General features: G+C 37.2%; 1 protein-coding gene and 1 pseudogene across 1 annotated transcript in view; both read left to right on the forward strand.

Moving 5' to 3' along the window:
- LOC107823311 (uncharacterized) overlaps nucleotides 1-21,763 on the forward strand; it is a 33,606-nt gene extending 11,843 nt beyond the window's left edge. Inside the window, 19 exon segments of the mRNA XM_075249721.1 lie at nucleotides 4,416-4,576; nucleotides 5,471-5,595; nucleotides 5,668-5,767; nucleotides 6,885-6,981; nucleotides 9,951-10,002; nucleotides 11,210-11,311; nucleotides 11,393-11,539; nucleotides 11,635-11,797; nucleotides 11,883-12,113; nucleotides 12,197-12,351; nucleotides 12,503-12,631; nucleotides 12,745-12,862; nucleotides 13,008-13,203; nucleotides 14,905-15,016; nucleotides 15,386-15,540; nucleotides 17,306-18,257; nucleotides 18,259-18,729; nucleotides 19,708-19,902; nucleotides 20,915-21,763. Of these exon segments, the coding sequence (XP_075105822.1) occupies nucleotides 4,416-4,576; nucleotides 5,471-5,595; nucleotides 5,668-5,767; nucleotides 6,885-6,981; nucleotides 9,951-10,002; nucleotides 11,210-11,311; nucleotides 11,393-11,539; nucleotides 11,635-11,797; nucleotides 11,883-12,113; nucleotides 12,197-12,351; nucleotides 12,503-12,631; nucleotides 12,745-12,862; nucleotides 13,008-13,203; nucleotides 14,905-15,016; nucleotides 15,386-15,540; nucleotides 17,306-18,257; nucleotides 18,259-18,729; nucleotides 19,708-19,902; nucleotides 20,915-21,385 (4,132 nt within the window). The 3' untranslated portion in view covers nucleotides 21,386-21,763.
- LOC142179735 (U6 spliceosomal RNA) lies at nucleotides 4,946-5,057 on the forward strand (annotated as a pseudogene).
- Nucleotides 21,764-22,034: the final 271 nt, after the last annotated feature.

A 22,034-nucleotide genomic window follows, 5' to 3' on the forward strand; every position in this document is an offset into this window, starting at 1 on the left:
TTCCAGTTCTCGGGCCATACTGTATTTGATGTTAGGGTTGAGCCCCTTAATAAATCGACGAACCCTCTCTCTGACAGTAGCAACCAAGGCTGGTGCATGCCTGGATAAATCACTGAACCGGACTGCATACTCCGAGACAGTCATAGAACCCTGGCGCAACTACTCAAACTCCGCGCGCCATGCATCTCTAAGACTCTGGGGAACATACTCCCTCAAGAACATATCCGAGAACTGAGTCCAAGTGAGTGAAGCTGCTTCGGCAGGACTATCCAACTCATATGCCAGCCACCACTGATAAGCTGCTCCCCTAAGCTGAAATGCAGTGAAAGAAACCCCACTAGTTTCCGCAATACCCATGGTACGGAGGATACGGTGGCACTCCTCAAGAAATCCCTGGGCATCTTCTGACGCCAAGCCACTGAAAGTAGGAGGGTGGTATCTCTTGTACCTCTCGAGCCTGAGTTGCTCCCCTTCAGAAACTGCTCCTCTAGTCTCAGCCTGTACCGGGACGACTGGCTGTACGGGTATGACCCCTGGTACATGATCAACCTGGACCCGTGGCTCTGGGGTACGCGTGACGGGAGTATGTGCTCCTCCCCCGGCCTGTGATGTGGCAGGAGCAAGTGGAATCAATCCTGCCTGAGCTAGAGTGTTAAACATGCTCAGAAATTGAGCAAGAGTCTCCCGAAGTGCAGGGGCAGTAACAGGCGTCTCAGGTGCCTGCTCTCCAACTGGAACTATTGGTGGTTCCTCTACAACAGCTCGTGCAGGTGCTCTGGCTGCACCACGTGGTCTCCCTCGGCCTCTGCTCCAGCCTCTTGAGGCTATAGAAGGGGGTGTGGGTGTCTGATCATCAGATCCAGTCGTACGTGTCTCACAGATTGTCGTACGTGTCCTCACCATCTGTGAGAGAATAGAAAGGCTAAGTTTAATAATTCGAAGTCAACAAATACGCACGATAAGGAATCAAATAAGTGATAATTTCCTAACAGTTCTACAGCCTCCCGAAGATAAGTACAGACGTCTCCATACCGATTCGCGAGACTCTACTAAACCTACTTGTGACTCATAATACCTATGAACCTAGGGCTCTGATACCAACTTGTCACGATCCCAACTTTTCCTCCGTAGGATATCGTGACTGCACCTAGTCTCTAAGACTAGGTAAGCCTAGTGACATGCGGAATAATCAAATAACAATTTAAAAATTCTCAAAATATCCATTAATCAGTACATAATAAAATTCCCAAAACCTGGTGAAAATACAAGTCACAAGCTTTTAGAAGGAGTCCTAAAATAGCTCTAAATGTCAGAGTCTAATAAAGATAAAGAAACAAGATAGTAAAGATAGAGGGAGACTCCTAGGTCTGCAGACGCTGGCAGATATACCTTGAAGTCTCCAAGCACAGCTAGCTCACGGGTACCTGGTCTGATAAGAAGTACCTGAATCTGCACAAAAAAATACGCAGAAGTGTAGTATGAGCACACCACGGCGGTGCCCAATAAGTGCCAAGCCTAACCTCGGTTGAGTAGTGACGAGGTCAAGTCAGGGCCCTACTGGAATGTAATAAAAGACAGGGCAAGAAGTTTAACAATATAATAGCAGTAATGACAAATGGAAACATGTCACATAAAGATTATGTCAAAATTTAACAACACAGAATAAGAGCAATTAGTAATAACTTACTGAAGGGAAAACTTCAATTCAATAAATAAAGAGTCATAAAATAACTGGAAAGTAAATGCAGTCATAAAGAAATATCAACAGGTGCACTCCCGAGGTACCGCCTCATAGTCCCAAATCATAAATAAATTCACAATATCTCATTTCCTTATATCACCGCGGGAGCCTTCACATTTAATTTTAAAGAAAATATTTTTCCCAAAATAGCATCCCGCGTTTTAGCCACCCTTATTTCACCGCATGACTTCTAGTAGTTCCCCTACTAGCCACGCGTATCAAGCCATCCTTATCTCAAAGCATGCGTTTCAACACCCAGACCTTATACCACCGCATGCGTATCATTATCACAATATATCACAATCTGTACCTCAAGTGCTCAAATATTTCAACTTGCCAAAATAAATCAACAACAACAATATTTTCCACAATAAAAAACTCACTGCTCAATCTCGATGGGTGTAAAATCTCAACAACTAATATTTCACAATTTATCACCTTGATTCCATACCAATATTTACCATGCCAAATACTTCATATTAAAAAAAAAACACAACCTTCAAATAATGAGCACAAATAAAAGAAACAAGTTTCAATTTAACAGATAGGAAATTAGCAAGAAAAGGTCAGACGAATTTCAATGATATGAAAATAATTCAATGACAAAATATAACAGGAGTAAATGATTTAATTAATATGCAAAAGTGATCTACACAATTTAAAAGTATAACCTTCCACATTTAGTCCGTGTACACACTCGTCACCTCATGTACATGACTTTCAATACATTGCAATTAGCACATTAATACCAATCCTAAGGGAAAGTACCCCACGCAAGGTTAGACAAGTCACTTACCTCGACTTGCTCCAATTTAATCCACTAGTAGGCCTTTTCCTCGATTATTCAATTCTGAATTGCTCGAATCTTGCCAAAATAATAACAACAACAACAACCAGAAAAACAATAATTACAAAACTAGTTCATGGAAGCAAATGTGAAACAAATCCGAATGCAAGATGGAAGAACAATCAGTTGTCAGAGCAATACCAAAAAAAAAATCATAAAAAGGTGCCAAGAAAAGGAACTATTGTAAACTAAAGAAACAAAAATATCTTGGATGAGATCTGGATGAAACATAAAAAGAAAGTTCCAAACGTTTTGGCCAAAAGCACAACAACAATCAAAGAAAGGTAATCAGAAAAGAAAAACTAAAAAAAAGTTTTGAGTAATCTACATGGTACTATAAAATCCTGCAGTAAAAGAAAACTACTCAACCATAAGACAACCAAATGAAGCAACGAGTAAAACCCATTTCACATATCAAGATTTAAATCTAACATCTTTAATAATAAATAAATAAATAAATAAACTACCATAAAACAAAGATCAAAACTTTACTAGACTAAACCCGAATTAAAGCTACTTACTTTAATCAAATACTAAACTGCCACAAAATAATGATCAAAACTTTACTAGACTAAACCCGAATTAAAGCTACTTACTTTAATCAAATACTAAACTGCCATAAGATAAAGATCAAAACTTTAACAGATAAACCAAATTAAAAAAAAAAAGTATAAGTACCTCAAATAAGTCCAAAAATGAAGAAAAGGAGAATTCGCACTCTGGAGTTGATAAGGTCTTTCAATAAATAGTGATTGCATATAAATATATAAGTTTAATGAGTGAACTCACCCACCCAATGTGGACTTTTATGGATGGAGAGAAACAAACTTTCGGTGACATGGTCTAATTTTCTTCTGTAAACACTGTGGTTTACATCTTGCAGTCAAAGTACGACTGCTCTTTATTTATTTATTTATTTATAAGATTCCAAGAATACTGCCCTATGAAATAAATTCCGGTTGGCCTCCAATTTTGCACACAAGTCATAAATGACATAATGAAGCTATGAAAATTTTCAGAACTGGATTCTGATCCCGATATCAAAAAATTAACTCCTCGGTCAAACTTCCAAACTTAAATTTCTTATTTTCGCCATTACAAGCCTAATTTAGCTACAGACCTCGAAATAATTATTCGGACACACTCCTAAGCCCGAAATTACCATACAGAGCTATTAGAATCATCAAAATTTCATTCTGGGGTCGTTTACACATATTTCACCTTCCGGTCAAATTTTCAACTTAAGCTCCCTTCTTGGAGATTAAGTGTCTCAATTCATTTCAAAACCTCACTGAACCCAAACCAATTACCCTGGCAAGTCACATAACAACTGTAAAGCATGACTTTAGCAATAAATGGGGAAACAGGATTGTACTATTCAAAACGACCGGTCGGGTCGTTACACTTTCACTAAGATCTCAGTTTCCTTTTAAAGTGTGTTTTCTTAAAAAGATATACATGCATTATAAATAACCCGAGTTCTGAAAGGAAATGTTGAATAAAAATCTAAACCTGAATGAGTTCTGGAATAATGTATTTTGCCGATTGAACTTGGAAAAACCAACTCTGACAACTATCATTATAGAAGTTCCAATTTCTGATGTTAAATGTTGAAATTTTACATTTCTTCTACATATATGGATTATACTTTATTTTAAAAATGTACTTTAAGTAGGATATATTTATAGAGAACTGAAGCAACTTAACACCTACAAGAATCAGGAATCCTTCTGATAAAAACAAAAAGAGGGATTTTGTGCAATAAAAAGTCCTATTCCTGTAGGCATTTCTGGATTGTAATCTTTTAATTTTTGCTTGCAATAACAGTACACAAGTGGGTTCTCAACCTATCACATCAGTTTCTTGGCTGCCAATGTTGCGGTTGCTGGTCACTTTGTCCAAGGATGGAAATATTCAAGTATGGAAAACAAGGGTGGTACTGAATCCCAACAAGCCACCCATGCAAGCAAACTTTTTCGAGCCTGCTGGTACACTCAATTCTTTGAATCCCCTGAAGCTTTCATGAGATCACCTGGGTTTAGTTGTTTGACATGAATGAGGAGTTTCTAATATATGTTAATTATTTTAAGAGGCTTGAGAGGTAGTAAAGATATTTAAATGAACCGTTCAGCTTTGGTGGTAAAAATATAGGTTGACATCAGTTTAACTTTTCATTTTGTGGTGTTTTTACATTATAAATGGTGTTTTGACTCCCCGCCCCCCAACACCCCCCCCCCACAAAAAAAAGAAGAAGAGAAGATGAGTAGGCTCATATATTAAAGTTTAGGCTCTTTTAAGGTGTTTCCTGCAGGTAAACAACGCTATTCTTATTGCTGATTAAATTTAGAACTGACACAGTCTCTTCAGGGTCATCCAAAAAAAGTGGAGCGATAAGAGAGAAGATTAGCATGCCCCTAAGTCCCCTACGCTAGGATGATACGCACGAATCGTGAAATGGTCCAATTTCTTACCGATCAAAATTTAGAACTGACACAACACATCATGGAACCTGTTCTCAAATAGTACTCTTTTCTTCTCATTTTTATTTGATATATTTTCTAGTTTGAGAACCTCCAAAAGTATTGATCCATTTAGAAATAACAAATATCTTACATAACTTCAACTACTTTGAAGATTTAAAATTCATTTGAAAAGTCAAATTTAGTACATTATGGTGCAATAACTACTATATACTTTTCTTTCTACTGCTACCAACAACATACGAATTTCAAATTAGAACTGTAATCTCCATGTCAGTAGAATTGTATCACACAAAATGAGAATGAAGGAGTACATAAGGCCGTTTCTACTTGTTTCTTTGTGATCTGTTGATCTCATTTCTGTTGATGCTATATGTTGATAAGTTATCTGCTATGGTGCAGCAATTGAATCCATTGACATCCCTAGAATTCTATCTCAGCAAGGAGGAGAAACAGTTTATCCACTCCCTCGAATCAGGGCATTAGAAGTTCACCCGAAATTAAACCTAGCTGCGTTGCTTTTTATGGTGAGCATTTCGATTTATGTCACATGCCTGTGACTTGTGTTGGCACTCAGACATTTATGTGTTTTCCTACAGAGTTTGACTGGTGCTGACAATAGAAAAAATAGAGCTGCTTTTACTAGGGATGGAAGGAAACAATTATTTGCAGTTCTGCAAGGTGCAAGGGGATCTTCAGGTATTTCTTAATTAAGAATCATGTGGTGTGCTTTAATTCTTACATTTATTAGATTTCAATACCATATCATTTTTGAGTAAAGGGTAAGTAGATTTCAATACCATATCTTATATTGGTGCTAAATTTTTTCTTGCACGTCTCAAGTTCTGTTAGTCCTTCCTATTTAACTGAGAGCCTTTATATCATCATTGAAGGTTTCATTGGATTCTTGTGGTAGTATAATTTGTCAGACGTGTTTATCAAGTTAGGTCTTCTTTTCTACAAATGTTGTTCGGCACTTCATTTGATTTCTCTGTGACCTGGGTTTCAATTTGTAGTATGATATACCAGAGTTATCGAATCATGAAAAATTGCAGTTTCCAAAATGGTGTGGCTGTTTATGTGACTACACTGTTACTATTTGGATGGTCTTGCTGAGAAAATTAGTAATGGAATTTGCTACAATCTTTTGATACATTTAATTGCTCTAGTTCTGATCCCAAGTGTTCAGCATACCTAACTTTTTATGTGGCTGTACTATTGTGGTTACTGTGTGCATGTTCTTGGAATGTAGTGGCATTTGCAACTATCTTCCGATTCGACACATGTAATTGGTTGTGATCCCAAGTGTTTAACATATCTTGGGTTGTTGATGGAGGTTAAAAGAGTGTGTTGAAGGCTCTTACGTGCACCATGTGTTCTCTTATTCATTTTACTTTTATCCCCTCTCTGATCTCCATTTGGGATAATGGGAGAGGCGTTATATGTATTTGCTAATTGCTGTTATTGTCTGTTCCCTTAGAGTATGCAATCAGTATGTTTTTTTTTTTTAGTTTGGTTAACTTTTAGTGCACCACAAGGTCCTTATTAGTGTAAATGATTGTTTTTTTTGTTGTAAAGGACTATCTTTTTTTATAAGCATTGTATTGTTGTATAGCATACATATACAAGGGGAGCCGAGAGCATCAATATTACTTTATCAAAAAGAAAAAAATGTAATCTGTAATCAAAAAATATTTTTTTGGGATAAATGTTCTTTAATATGGTTATCGGTGGTCTTGTGATCACTTTAATATAACTATGGTATCAAGTATTCTATATCTTCACCTTGCTGTTCTAATTTTATGATCCCGTGCAGCATCTGTCTTGAAGGAAAAGCTTTCAGCCCTTGGTTCATCCGGAATATTAGCTGATCACCAACTTAAAGCTCAGCTACAAGAACATTATTTGAAAGGGTGAGTTGGGCCTTATCATTGTTCACTTTTGATTAGAGCGAGTAACATTCAGGAAACCCAAGTTTTGAATTTTAAGCTTTACTTGATTTTTCGTTGCATATAATTTTCTCTGTTTGGGCGAGGTATTTGAATTTTCTGTGAACAAAAATAATGTAATTACTGTTCTTAAGAACATTTGATTGGAATTCATTGGGACATGGAAAAGTTGGATGGTTTGGTTAGTACTTTTTTGCTTGCTTGTCTAATGACAATGCTAGCTATGACCTCATTGGAAAACATTTCAATGCTCATATCCAAGTATAAATTGAATATTCAGTTAGATTGTGATGAAACTTACACTTTGCTTGCAATGCAAATCATCCTCTCTAATGTCATTCTTCATCTTTTATATATTCCTGTCATTAGCCTGTAGTTGACTAGTCATTTCAAGCGGTGGAAATGATTCTAATGAATTTAAACAACATTCCTGTCTCCGTGCATCTGGTCTAGGCCTTCGGTTGGTTGCCTGTTGTTGTCCATCCTTTCCACATCTCTGCTGCCCCCTTTTGCACTCTCCATATTGAGAATTATTCCCCTAGATAATTTCTTGATGGATCATCAGATAAAAGTGAGAGTTGCATCATATGGGCAGTGCTAATGTTTTCTTTTTGATCGGTTGGACACTGCTAATATTTACGCTATAGAACTTCGATTGCACCCCTTTTTTCATTCCTGAGCCTCAGTATTTGTGTGTCTTTTGATTGAACGAAATAACTGATGTGTTGAGGGAGAATCTTCTCTGATATACGGGATAAATTTTCAGCTTTAGAAAAAAATCACACACACACATATTAGCGAAAGAGGAGCTGATGAGCTTTTCTATTCTCTGTTCTTTAACCTTAAATGTCTATAGGCTAGGCTTTTTGTTCTGTTCTTTTATTGGTATACTTTTTGCACTATCTTGGTTAATATTCCTTGTTTTATATGCATTAACTACATCCATATACCACACACACACATATACACATACACTGATACACGCATGCATGCATGCGCGCGTATGTGTCACATATGATTTTACTTCTGCAAGTCGGGAAAGTTACATATCCTCTCCTTTCTACTTTTATTATTAAAGAGTTTCCTTGGGTTTGTAGGGAAGTTATGAAAATGCTGAGTAGCAGCACATACAAATGGACAGATAAAGGTTGAAAATGGGGAAGAAGTCTAATGCTAGTTCTTAGTATTTGTCTAACTCTTATTTTAGTGTTTTCCTGCTTTTCTTATTTGGATTGGTAGAAAGAACTTTCTTGTCTTGCACTTCTTTATTTTGTTTTATCTCTTTGATGATTTTTCAACTATGATCAATGTGATTGGCGTATAAAAACTACTTGGATTGGAAGAAAGAAAAACTTCCTTTTTTTTTAAAGTCTGTCAAATTTCAACTATGATCAATTTGTGATTAGCTAATTGGGGTATAGATAACTACCAAAAAAACAAAATAAAGGTGCACCTTGAGTTGATCGACAAATACATACCACAATCAAAGGATAAAGCTTGTGGTCTTGATGGGTTTACCATGTCTTCTGTCCGTACTTGTAGGGATGTAGTTAACGGGGATCTCGTGAAGTTTAAATAATTCTATGCTAACAAAGTTACCTCAGAGCATTAACTACACTTTCATCATCTCTGTTCCTAAGATATCCCATTCCCTCATGTACGAAAATTTAGGCTGATTATTCATCTGCTTTATAAAAGTCTTTGAGGCCATGTGAAGTTTTAGACACCCCAATTTTTACACTTGAAGTGCTTTTTCGGGCAGTTCATTTCATATTTATATTTCAAAATCCCTAAGGTGGTTGTGAGTTGGATTGCATTGCTCATCATGATTTTCTTTGGATGGGTGGGAAGAGGTATTTGTCTTTGTAATTGGGACATGGTTTTTCTTTCTACTCCGTGGAACTAGTCGAGGTGTGCTCAAGCTAGCACCGACGTGATGGTTATAAAAAATATGGTTTTTCTTCCTAAGAAGGAGGGTGGTTTTGGTTTAGTAATCTGGTTTTCAAAAGCGTCAAGGGAGGATATAACCCAAGTGTGTCCCATAGCCTAAACCAACCAAAGAATATTGCAGAGCTGTATGAAGTTCAAATCATTGTTCCTGCTTACAGGATTTCTCTTTCTTTCATTCAGTTAGAACCAATCATGCTTGTCGTCGCTAATGTTTTTTTTTACTCAAAAGATTTCAATATTGCGATAAAGAAAATGTACCTTTCATTATGTTTAAGTAGTGCCGAAAGGGTTAAATTGCAGTTCTTGCCAAAAAAACTAAGCTAAGCACCATGGAAGATATGCAGAAGTGTCACAGTACTAGGGATAAATTAGAAACTATAGCTTGACTTCCCAAAAAATAACTACACTATAGAAGAGATGACACCATATATTAGTAGAGTGGTTTTCTTGTCTTCCTGGTGGTGTAAGGCTATAGGCCTCTTCCATCATATTGCTTGACTAATCTTTGGTGAAGTTAAAAGAGCTTGGTCTGTTTAATTTGTTTTCTTCTAGTCTAGGATCGCCTGATCCTCATCTCTATATTCTTCTTCTATATCATAAATTTTTAATAAATGTACATTTATTGCTTATACATGGTAAATCAGTTTATCAACAATTTATTGTTAACCTACTTCTCGTTCATGATTTGTAGGGTTTAGCCTATCCTTTTGTCATGTTTATCCATTTTGCCAACTCTAGTACTTCGAATACAATATTTGATCTATTTGGTAAATAACAATTGTAATACGAGGTTGGATTCTCGTATTTTTTATTTTGTTTATTAAAAAAACACGAAGGTTGTGTTTTCTTTGAGAATTTTTGTTGGTTCACTATTTTTTCATATAATCTACTTGTAACTTAATTCTCAGATTTTACTACTTGACCATTTGAGTTGCCACAAGGTTTCTAGTAATAATGTTTTTTTTAAAAATTTCTTGTGTCAGGCAAAGTCAGCTCACAATTTCGGATATTGCACGAAAGGCTTTTCTTTATAGCGTAAGCCCTTCTCTTTGTTTTACAATTTTTTCAGTTGAAGTACGGCCTATCTTATATAGATCAAATTCCTAAAATTTGTGGAAGCTACAAAAACTTTAGATGATTTCTTTTCATCTGCCTAAACGTTAGTGGACAGAGTTACCCTATAAACTGGTGCGAGGTAGCAGGGACCTAGTGGAATATTTGAGATGCGTGCAAGTTGATCCACACACCATAGTTATCAAAAATTGATTGAGAAACTAATTGCTAGTTTAAATATTATACCTACCTAACTGCACCTAATGTTGTATCCTAATGGTCAATGAAGTGGGTTGAGAACCATGAGGTCTTCGGTTCAAATCCCAGCGGAGGTAAAAATACTAGATGATTTATTCCAATCCTAGTGGACAGAGTTATAAGTACCCCGTGGAATTAGTCGAGGTGCGCGTAAGCTGGCCCGGATACCACGATTATAATAAACGTTATACCTACCTTCTTTATGATAGAAAAATAAACCAGCAAAATTTCTTCACAAGGTATGTGGAGGAGTTGCATTGTTAGCTGATAGAAGGTTAGGGATATGTAGGCTTGAAGCAAAAAGCAAGAAGTGAAATGCATATTTTACAGAATTTAAAAAGTTACCAAATATTCAATCAGTACTTACATTTCCAAATTGCAATTAAAATAACTAGTTTCAGCATACAACATGCAATAATGTCGACGTTAATTCAACCCATCAAAGTTGAATTCAAAGAACCAATTGCAACTCGTCAGGATATATTGCACACCTTTATGGTTGAACCAAATCTCTGGGGGCAGAATATATTTGAAAATTGCATAATAACTAGATGAAAATGGTTTGCATAAAATATTGAAGAACAATTTAAGCTTCTTGAAAAGACCTTAAGTTTAAACCATTATGCAAGAGCAAGACAATAAGGAAAAAAAAACTAGACATTGAATTTGAAATAGAGGGATTATTAGTTATTAGTTATAATGTGACCAGGAGCTCACGGGTTCGAGCCGTGGAAACAGCCTCTTGCAGAAATGCAGGGTAAGGCTGCGTACAATAGACCCTTGTGATCCGGCACTTCCCCGGACCCTGCGCATAGCGGGAGCTTAATGCACCGGGCTGCCTTTTTTTAGTTATAATGTTAGATCAACAGTAACTTGCCTTTTAAGGAAGTCAATATATATAAGAAAAGTCACCTTGACCTTATTTTGGCAGCATTTTATGGAAGGTCATGCAAAAAGTGCTCCAATTTCTCGGTTACCTCTCATCACAATCCTGGATACTAAACATTATTTGAAAGATGTCCCAGTTTGTCAGGTAATCATTATCAACTATTTAAGTTTCTACTCTCTTCACACAGTTTTGCTTGATATAGCCTCTAATAGCTATCTTATGCAGCCATTTCATCTGGATCTAAATTTTTTCAATAAAGAGAACCGAGTTCTTCACTATCCCGTCAGGGCTTTCTATGTTGAAGGCTCAAACCTTATGGCATACAATATATCTTCTGGAGTAGAAAATATTTACAAGAAGCTTTACGCATCGGTATACTTAATTGTTATTTTCAATTAGTATGTTAGAGCAGTACACATTTGCAATCTTTTGCACTTTTGAAACTGACAATTTTTGTGTTCTTTCAGATTCCTGGAAATGTAGAATTTCATCCGAAGTACATTATTTATAGTAAAAAGCAGCACCTCTTCCTCGTCGTTTTTGAGTTCAGCGGCGCCACAAATGAAGTGGTTCTTTATTGGGAAAATACAGATTACCAACTTGCTAACAGTAAAGCAACTACAATTAAAGGTTTTCACCATCTATCAGAACTTCTAGTAGTTCTGTCATGACTCATTAAGTATCAAAATAATGAGTTTACTCCCCTTTGCTCCAGGTCTAGATGCTGCCTTTGTTGGCCCTAATGAGAATCACTATGCAATTCTAGATGAGGATAAGACTGGGCTGTCCTTGTATATTTTGCCTGGAGCTGCTCTACAAGTTGCAAAAGAAAAGAATGGCGCCATTGATCAAAACCAGTCTACTGACACTGATGTTGGTACTACTAAGGGTCCAATGCAGTTTATGTTCGAAACTGAAGTTCATCGCGTCTTCTCAACTCCAATAGGTATGTTTGAAGGGGGTTCCATGAAATATATTATGTAAACTGCTGCGGCAATCCTGATTGATCCAATCATTTTGGTTTTTTAGAATCAACTTTGGTATTTGCTACCCATGGTGACCAGATTGGCTTGGCAAAACTGGTTCAAAATTACCGCCTCTCAAATGCTGATGGCCATTACATATCAACAAAAGCTGAAGGAAGAAAATTTATCAAATTGAAAGTAAATGAGATTGTTCTCCAGGTAAATTGTTTAGGATATGTTTCTCTCTATCAAGTCTTGTTTAAGAAAGTTCCAATACAAATATTAGTAGCTTCGCATATTGAGTTCCATTCCTGTTTGTTATGGTTTTTTTCCCAAGAACTGCTTCCTTCACAAGTATGATATTTTTCAGGTGCACTGGCAAGAAACTCTCAGGGGCTACGTTGCTGGTGTATTGACCACACATAGGGTGCTTATTGTTTCAGCAGATCTGGATATCCTGGCATGCAGTTCTACAAAGTTTGACAAAGGACTTCCTTCAATATCCTTGAATGCATTCCTTTTATCGTTCCTGTTATTTTTATTGCCTCCTCAGTTTATTTATCTTTATGTAGGCTATTCTATATATGCTGGGATTCTTAACTTTTTGGATACTATAGATCTATTCTGTGGCTTGGGCCGGCGCTTCTTTTTTCAACTGCCACTGCTGTTAGTATGCTTGGGTGGGATGGCAAAGTGAGGACTATACTTTCGATTAGTATGCCTAATGCAGGTGGATATTTAAGTCTTCCTCCAAACTGCATGTACATGCTTCCATGCTTGGGGCTATCCAGTTCTATTTGTTCTCGTTTGTTACATTTTTTTTCCATGCAATCTTGGATGCTTAACTACTTTGCCTACATGACTTCCTTTTGCAGTATTGCTTGGAGCTTTGAATGATCGGCTGCTGCTTGCCAACCCTACAGATATAAATCCTAGACAAAAGAAAGGGGTTGAAATCAAAAACTGTCTTGTTGGACTTCTTGAACCTCTCCTTGTTGGGTTTGCCACAATGCAACAATATTTTGAACAGAAGCTTGACCTCTCAGAGATCCTATATCAGATAACCTCAAGGTTTTCCTTCTACAAAATGTTGATGCTTTTAGACTTTTAGTTTGGCATCTTTAATTTCTTTCATGCTACTTAAATGTTTGATCTGATTGCACTATTTAAATCTTTCTTGGTGCTTGCATGCATAATTTATCGCCAACCACGAAATTTAGTTTATTGACTCAAGTAGTTCTAATTTTTGTTTTTGGAATCCTTTGTTGAATGAATTACCTTGATTTTGCTAACAAAGTTGATTCTAAAACATTTGATAACTTAAGTTAGTCGTATTAGGTAAGTGTGTAAAGACAACTATGAAGTAATTTGTGACATTTCAAATTCCTTTTTGTGTCAATTTTTACCCTCTGTGTTAGTTTTTGCTCATATTTTTTGCCTTAATGAGCACGGTGTGAACAAAGACCTACTACTAAGATTTTATTGGATCGCTTTTGTAATTGGAATATCGAAGAGACCATCACGTATTTGTTGTAATTATCATCTATTGTAAATAGAGAAGATATGTAGCTTTAAAGAATAACCACTTATCCCGAGTTGAATGCTTTAAATCTATTTGTTAGAAGTCCTAATTAGTTGTTAACTGGTATCTTTTCAGTCTGCAAAGCTCTAAAAAATGCCAGTTCTCTCAGGCAACTTTTGGTTGTTTTCTTATTAAACAATTTTTGGCTGTCTTATGGATTTACAGTAAAAAAAATTCTTTTTCTTTTGGCTACATTATGAAATGTACTTTTTACAGAGGAGAAACTGAGGTAAAATTTAGTTTGCTATGAAGTACTTAGTACCTAATATTTTGTTTTTTTCTTTCTGCTTTCTGTCCTTGTATCAGGAATGAGATGCCTCTATATTATAATATACAGCAAATAATTTCTGGACTATGACGAGTTTTTGATGATTTACTCTTGTTTCTTCATCATTTTCTACTCAATTTGCAACCTTTTTCGTTCTCCATTTGATGATTTCTTTTTCATCTTTTTTTTCCATAGAAAAGAATTATGTTCTCTATTACTCTATATTTATATTTGCAGTTTTTGGGATGATATAACCTTCTAGTCTGATGCAATTCCCTTCGCTCAAAAGCTTAGTACATACTTACATAGTTAATCATAGCCACACCTTTTTTTAAAAAAAAATAATCATTGATGTCCTTTGGACGTCTAAATTTTATGGCCTTTTTAATCAACTGCCAAAAGATGCAATAATTGAATTTAGGCTAGATAAGTGTATTTAGAAACTTTTCAGTCGATTGTGTAATGTGAAAGGTCTGATAAATAAGATTAGGGAAGATCTTTTGCATGTACAATTCTGAAGAACCAGTTTTAACATGATTCTGTGTGTCTTTGCTAAAAAACTGTCCTAAATCTTTTTGGAACTTGGAATCCATCAAGCAACCGATCAACTATGCCCAATCTCAATCTAGTCAGTGTCGGCTGTATTAATCCTTTATGTCCATGCCGCTTGGGCTTGAAACTTGGATATTGCAATTAATATAAAGAGTTTTTATAGATGATGAATATATTTAGGATATCTTGGTGTATATTTCAGATTTCGTAGTAGTTGAATACAAATGGGAGAGGAAAGGTTCGACATGATTGCAGTTTCCTTACGCTTCTTAGTTGTACATTGACTATGAAATGTTTGCATAAAAGCTTGTTAGTAATATTATGAGAAAGTGGTGATATTTGACAGTTTTCGGGCTTTTGTTATGTGAAGGTTTGACAGTCTACGAATAACTCCAAGATCTCTTGACATACTTGCTAGAGGTCCGCCAGTTTGTGGTGATCTTGCCGTGTCATTGTCCCAGTCAGGCCCACAGTTCACTCAGGTAAAATTATTAGGTAATTTGTTTGTATTTTATGTTTTGTTTGTTTGGGGTGAAAAGAGGAGCGACTGGAGGAGAGAAGTAAAAGTGGATAGAAGTTATTTACAGATAAGAGTTGCTTCACTTGTCTGGTTAGGAAGTAAAAGAGGAGTGGAAGTTAGTGTGGAGGGTTAGATACCCCACCATGCTAGCATTTGAAGCCCTCCAAAAGTGGAAGGGGAGGTTGCAGTGAATCACTTTTACATTCTCCAAATGTACTAACTTGAGATAACTCATAGTACTTTACCTTCCCCCTGCAACCAATCGTTTGCAGAACCATATGTTGTGATAACTTGGCATTGTGTTTGTATTTATATTTGCTGATCTGAGTAGGTATTGAGAGGGATCTATGCAATCAAAGCGCTCCGGTTTTCTACTGCATTGTCTGTCTTAAAGGACGAGTTTCTGCGTTCAAGAGATTATCCAAGATGCCCCCCAACTTCACATTTGTTCCAGCGCTTTCGTCAATTGGGCTATGCTTGCATAAAGTATGTAATCATGGCAATATTTTATAATTTTCTGTTTAAAATGTCTAGAATTATGTGCTCTGTCCTTGAGTTCATGTTATCCTGTCTTTGCTATTTGTTATTCTTTTTTCTTCTTTTTTTCTTGGCTTTGGTGTTTGACCTGCTTGGACTTTACCTACTGTTTACAGCTTTGCGTTCTCTTTGTTGACAAGCCATAATCAAATATCACTTGGACTATGTGATTGTGGTTCCAATTAAAAGCTATATACTTGGAGATTTTCTACTTGCTTTCCGACAAGTTTTTCCTATTATTATTTATCTCAGCAATATAACCATTTTGCACGTGGAGGTAGATCTTTTCTGTAAGAAAAAAGAAGCAGATATCTCTAATTATTAATTTGTATATAAAAGGTAGAGAATAATTTCTGGATCTTTATAGTTTTATTGTAAGTCTTCTAATTTTCTTTCTGTAGCTTGTCCCAAATGACATTTATTCTGGTGTTATTCCTGAGATTCTGTTTCACTATTTGCCTCTTCTCCTCCCTCTGAATCAAACTTCTCCTTGCCCCACAATGGCTGAGTTCCTATTAGTATCCATTGTACAAGTCGAATCCTAGATGTAGAAATAAAAGGTGGACCCCTCTCCGACGAAAGAAATGAGATTATCGCGGATACACACATTAAGAATATTAACCAAATTTGCCTGACGCAGAGGCAATCAAGAAATCCGTATAAGTGAATATGTAACCTACAGAAAAGCTATGTTGCTCGGACTCTCCGAAAATGCTGCCGGGTGCGTGTCGGATCCTCCAAAAATAGTGTAATTTTGGAGGATCCGACACGGGTGCGGCATCATTTTGGAGAGTCCCGCGCAACATAGCAGAAAAGTGAGCTAATCCAACCAATCTTGCTTGTACAATGGAAAGGGCCACTGGTTTATCTCTCCAGCAAATCAAATTGGGACATGCTCGATAAACTGTCACGCAAATTGATATCTTATTCTTCAGTGTCTTTTTTGTTTTAGTCTGTCAACAATTACTCTGGTTTAACATGTTCTGCTTCATATGCTTGTTAGGGGCACCTGCCCATTACTTTTGTGATGTCAGCAAAGCTCTCTGCCTTTGTTATATTTTGAACTACGTGAATTAGCTTGTTCCTAATATCTGAGACGGACCAGTAGTGTGACATGATTTTGCTTTAGTAGGACAGGTAATATGACATGAATGTTAGACCAAGTTTCAGCGTATAATAACGTGCCCATGTGACAGCAGCAGTAGCTACGTGTTGGTTCAAAAAATTGATTGCTACTTTTGCGTGTTGCTCAAATTGAACAGTTTTATCATCGAGCATCGTGTGCCGCTTTGATATATGCTTGGAATAGTAGTCTACTGTGAATTAAAATGATACAATTTCTACTTTGGTAATGTTTGCAGTTTGTTTTTCGTCTACATCGTCAATTAAGTAAAAATATTTGCAATACTTTCAAATGTCCAATGTGTAGATACATGTATGTAGTGGAATAGAGTACCTTATTTCTGTTTATCGGGAGCACATACACAAATGGAATTCCTTTTTTGTACGATACAAAATGAATTTCACTCAATTGCATTACCCTTAGAGAATACTTTTCCAGATTCCACCTTTTCCTTATCCGGCAGAGATTTTGTGTACCCTCAATTACTCGATAACTCTCAGGGAGACTGGTGCAAAATTGATATGCTCCTATCTTATTCCAGCAACTTTTACTACACTCATTCTTATATTGGATTATATTTTGAGATTGCAGATATGCTCAGTTTGACAGTGCTAAAGAAACTTTTGAAGTCATATCAGACTACGAAAGCATGCTTGACCTATTTATAGGCCACCTTAACCCAAGTGCAATGCGGCGACTAGCACAGAAACTGGAAGACGAAGGTGCAGATTCAGAATTACGACGATATTGTGAAAGGATCCTTAGGGTGCGCTCAACTGGTTGGACACAAGGTATCTTTGCAAACTTTGCAGCTGAAAGTATGGTCCCTAAAGGACCAGAATGGGGTGGTGGTAATTGGGAGATCAAGACACCAACTAATCTGAAGAGCATTCCTCAGTGGGAGCTTGCTGCTGAGGTGATGCCATACATGAGAACTGATGATGGTACAATTCCATCAATTGTCACGGATCATATAGGTGTTTACCTTGGTTTGATAAAAGGAAGAGGTAATGTTGTAGAAGTGAGAGAAGATAGTTTGGTGAAAGCATTTAAAGCTGAAAATGGTGAAGACAAGGCAAATGGACCTCAAAAAGCTATAGTTGCATCAACAGCTAACCAGTCCAAAGGGTTGCCTGAGGGTGAAATCAAGGGTGATATGTTAATGGGACTAGAAAGCCTTGGCAAGCAAGTTGCCAGGTCTAGTGTGGTAGATGAGCAAACAAAAGCAGAAGAAGAATTCAAGAAATCACTGTATGGATCTGCTGCTGATGGTACCAGCAGTGATGAAGAAGAAACGTCAAAAACGAAAAAACTACACATACGAATTAGAGACAAGCCTGTTACATCTGCTACAGTGGACGTGAACAAGATTAAAGAAGCCACAAAACAGTTGGGCCTGCCGATCAGTAGAACAAAGTCATTAACTGGTTCATCCCCAGATCTTGGCCTTCTTGTACCTCAACCTTCTTCTGCAACCACTGGACCAGTCACAACTCCAATGGTTTCTACATCTGCCGATATTTTTGGAACAAATTCATTGACCACAATCTGCATCTATGCCGAATCTAGCTCCTAAGGCAGCGGGTGCTGGAGTTACTGCTGGGCCCATTCCAGAGGACTTCTTCCAGAATACTATATCATCCCTCCAGGTTGCGGCATCATTGCCTCCTCCGGGGACTTTCCTTTCCAAGCTGGATCAAAGTTCTCAAGTTGCTGAAGCCACTAAAATGCAACCTAACCAGGGTAGTGCATCTGTAGCTGATGTTGGTCTGCCTGATGGTGGTGTTCCCCCTCAAGCTACTCAACCACCTGTTTCACTTGAGGTGGTTGGTCTTCCTGATGGTGGCGTTCCTCCACAGCCCTTCACTCAGCCTTCTGGCATGCAACCTCATGTTCAGATGTCAAAAGTTCCAGTATCCAACCAACCTCTTGATCTCAGTTCTCTTGAAGCTCCAGGTTCAGGACAACCTTCGGTACGTCCACCTTCTCCTCCAAAAGCCGTGCGACCTGGACAAGTAAGTATGCTTTTCCACTCTTAAATAGTAAATTTGTCTGGATACTGAATTCCTGCATTGACTAAGGAATTTCAAAGTGTGACCAATTCCTGTTCATACTGAATTTGTCTGGATCATTAGTAATTATGGAAAAATTGATAGTAAGCATTAACATTGTTTCGTTTCTCTGTACAAATGCTGGCGCATGAGAAGGAAATTGGGCCTTTTGAATGCTATATATGTTGGTAGTAGCATGAAGAATTTTCTAGGACTCCTTTTGGTTTGCACAATTGATAATGTTAAGCACAGACAGCTGGTTTTTTTATTTATCCAGCAGTTGGTTTTGTCATCAGATTCTTCACTAAGTTGGTGAGGTGGTTATGTAATGCTTAGTTGATATTTCTGATCCGCTGGAGTGTTAGGAGGTACAGCGAAGCCTCAGGATAGGACCCTTACTCGATTGCTAATATTCAGTGATTTGTTGTCATTAGGTCATGGTTGAATATCGAGCGTTCTGGTAAGAGAAAATGTAATGCTGCACACCAATTAGCTTACCTTATTCTTCTAATTTGACCAATTTGGATATGATTGAGTTGCCCTAGAGAAGGGAAATCCCTTCTATTAGAATTTAGAACATACAAAGATGCTGAGAAAGTTGGGTACTCCAAGAAAGTTCTTCATTTTTTAAACCTTATCGTTGCAAATCAGGATTAAACAAGCGATGTGTGAATTTTTTTTTTAACTTGTTAAGGGAATTGGAAGTCAAAGGTTAAGAAGATAAAGAAATAAGTTTAACAACAAAGAACATAGTGGTTCTGTTAAGGTGTATATTCTAAGGATCAACCTTTATCGGGTTCAAGGAACTAAATACAACAAGGATTTATAGTGAAACAGTGAGGAAGTCCTTGAGCACTAGTGTCGGTTGAAAGTCTTGTGGTCAAATATGTCCAAGCAGAATCCTCATCATTTTCTTACGATTTGCATCTTTCTTTGTCATAGGTTCCTCGTGGGGCTGCTGCTCCAGTTTGCTTCAAGACTGGTCTTGCCCATCTTGAGCAAAATCAGCTGCCAGATGCATTGTCCTGTTTTGATGAAGCTTTCTTAGCACTGGCTAAGGATCAATCTCGTGGAGCTGACATAAAGGCTCAAGCCACAATATGTGCACAATACAAAATTGCAGTCACCCTGCTTCAGGTACCTGAGCATTTACCAAATAGAAACAGTGTTCTACGTTGCCAAATGGACTATTTAACTTTGTCCTAAATGATGTTTCATTTTAATTTCCCTGTGCATTCTTTGGGTGACTTGGCTCACAGCTGGGAGAGTAACAGTTCTCTACTGTCTGTTTTACCATCCTCCTGCTTCTTTCCATATTAGTTGATGTCACTTATGCTCTCTTTATATTGCATTAAAAGTTACCAAAGGGAATCTTCTCAGCGCCTAATACAAGTTGCTAGCTTCTGCAACTTGAGTATAAACCTAGTCCTTTCTACAGTCCCTCTTTCCCATCCTAGAGACAGAACAGCAATACTAAAAAAATGGAAAATTACAATCTTCGTCCCTTAGTTGATAGGAAATTGCAGTTTTGGTTCTTGTGATATCCTGCTAAACACATTTAACATTCAATTAGTTATTGTGCATTTTTAACCTGTCCACTAACAATTCACTTAAAACAAGTAAAACTATCAAAATTACTTTCTTTTAATATAAAAGATAGATATTTAGTTCTTTTTATATTTAAAGATTCAGTAAATTTACAGAGATTTTGTCAGTGGAAGTTTCAAAAGTGCACAACTGATACTTTTAGAAGGTTAAATATGTTTAGGCAGGTACACAAGGACCAAAATTGGAATTTGCGAAGGGATAAAAAGTGCAATTAGCCCTATAATCTCTAGCTACCCCTTCCCCTCCTTTCTTCTGTTTCATTCCAAAATGCTGTTGGTTTCAACTTTTCAAGAGAATTTCCCACATTAGAGTTTAATGCAACAAGCCCACTGCTTGTTTAGTCCCTACGACATATGCAAGAGGTAGTTTCAGATAGCCTTTGTAAACAGACAGCATGAGAGTATAAAATTAAGCTTCATTGCAAAAGGGAAGCTTTTGTTTACTTGCCAACAGCAACATTGAGCAAATATCACTTGGTTTTCATTAGAGTTCGTGCTTTGTTTGGATGGGTGGCTTTAAGTCCTTTGTCACTTCTCTGCAGGAAATCAGCCGACTGCAGAGAGTCCAGGGCCCAAGTGCAATCAGTGCGAAGGATGAAATGGCGCGATTGTCTCGACACTTGGGTTCACTGCCTCTTCTGGCTAAGCACAGGATAAATTGTATTCGAACTGCTATCAAGAGGAACATGGATGTACAGAACTACGGTTATTCCAAGCAGATGCTCGAACTTCTACTATCTAAGGCACCTCCAGGCAAGCAAGACGAATTGAGGAGCTTGGTTGATATATGTGTTCAAAGGGGCTTGTCCAACAAGTCAATTGATCCATTAGAAGATCCCTCCCAGTTCTGTGCTGCAACACTTAGCCGTCTATCAACTATTGGTTATGATGTCTGCGACCTATGTGGGGCCAAATTCTCTGCTCTGTCATCACCTGGCTGCATTATATGTGGTATGGGAAGCATCAAAAGATCGGATTCACTTGTGGTTCCTGTTCCCTCTCCATTTGGCTAAGATTACCGGTCGATTTAATTCTAGCTAGTGTATCTCTTTCAAGATCGATATGAGTCTGCTATGAAAACGTTTGAAGCATAATTTCCTCTGGAAATTCTGCAATTGGTGGTGGTGCTTGGTGTTGGTGTTAGCATAGTGCAATTGTTTGTACATAGTGTAGTCCTCCATTTTGTATCTGGTGTTCTTTTGTTTCTTCAATTATCTTTTCTTTCCTTTTTGCTCTCATGTTTCCCTTGTCTAGTTTGGCCTTGTGTGACTAGTTCGAGCATTCAGGATTCCGTAGGTTGTCTTCGAAATTTTGCTATTAGCAGGTATTCTTTTGTATGATCTTTCCTGTAATACATCTTGATATAAATATTAACAATGTTTATCTTCCCACGGATGTTAGCCCTTGTAAAACACTGATCCCCATGGACCTTATGCCCACTGCAAAAAAGAGAAACATAGATGTCACCGTGGCACCTAGTTTTTATTACAACTGAACAAATGACATCTTAAGTTTCCTTTGTTGCCAAATTTGTTTCGTCTAGCGTGACAACAATTTGGGTGTTGGGTACTGAAATACACATGCACATTGATCGTAGACGGGAAAAGAAAAAAAAAAGCTACTATTTTATTTTGTGAAATAGCCGTTGCCGCTAATCACATT

This window comes from Nicotiana tabacum, chromosome 3 (genome assembly GCF_000715075.1).
Source record: "Nicotiana tabacum cultivar K326 chromosome 3, ASM71507v2, whole genome shotgun sequence".
Lineage (NCBI taxonomy): Eukaryota > Viridiplantae > Streptophyta > Magnoliopsida > Solanales > Solanaceae > Nicotiana > Nicotiana tabacum.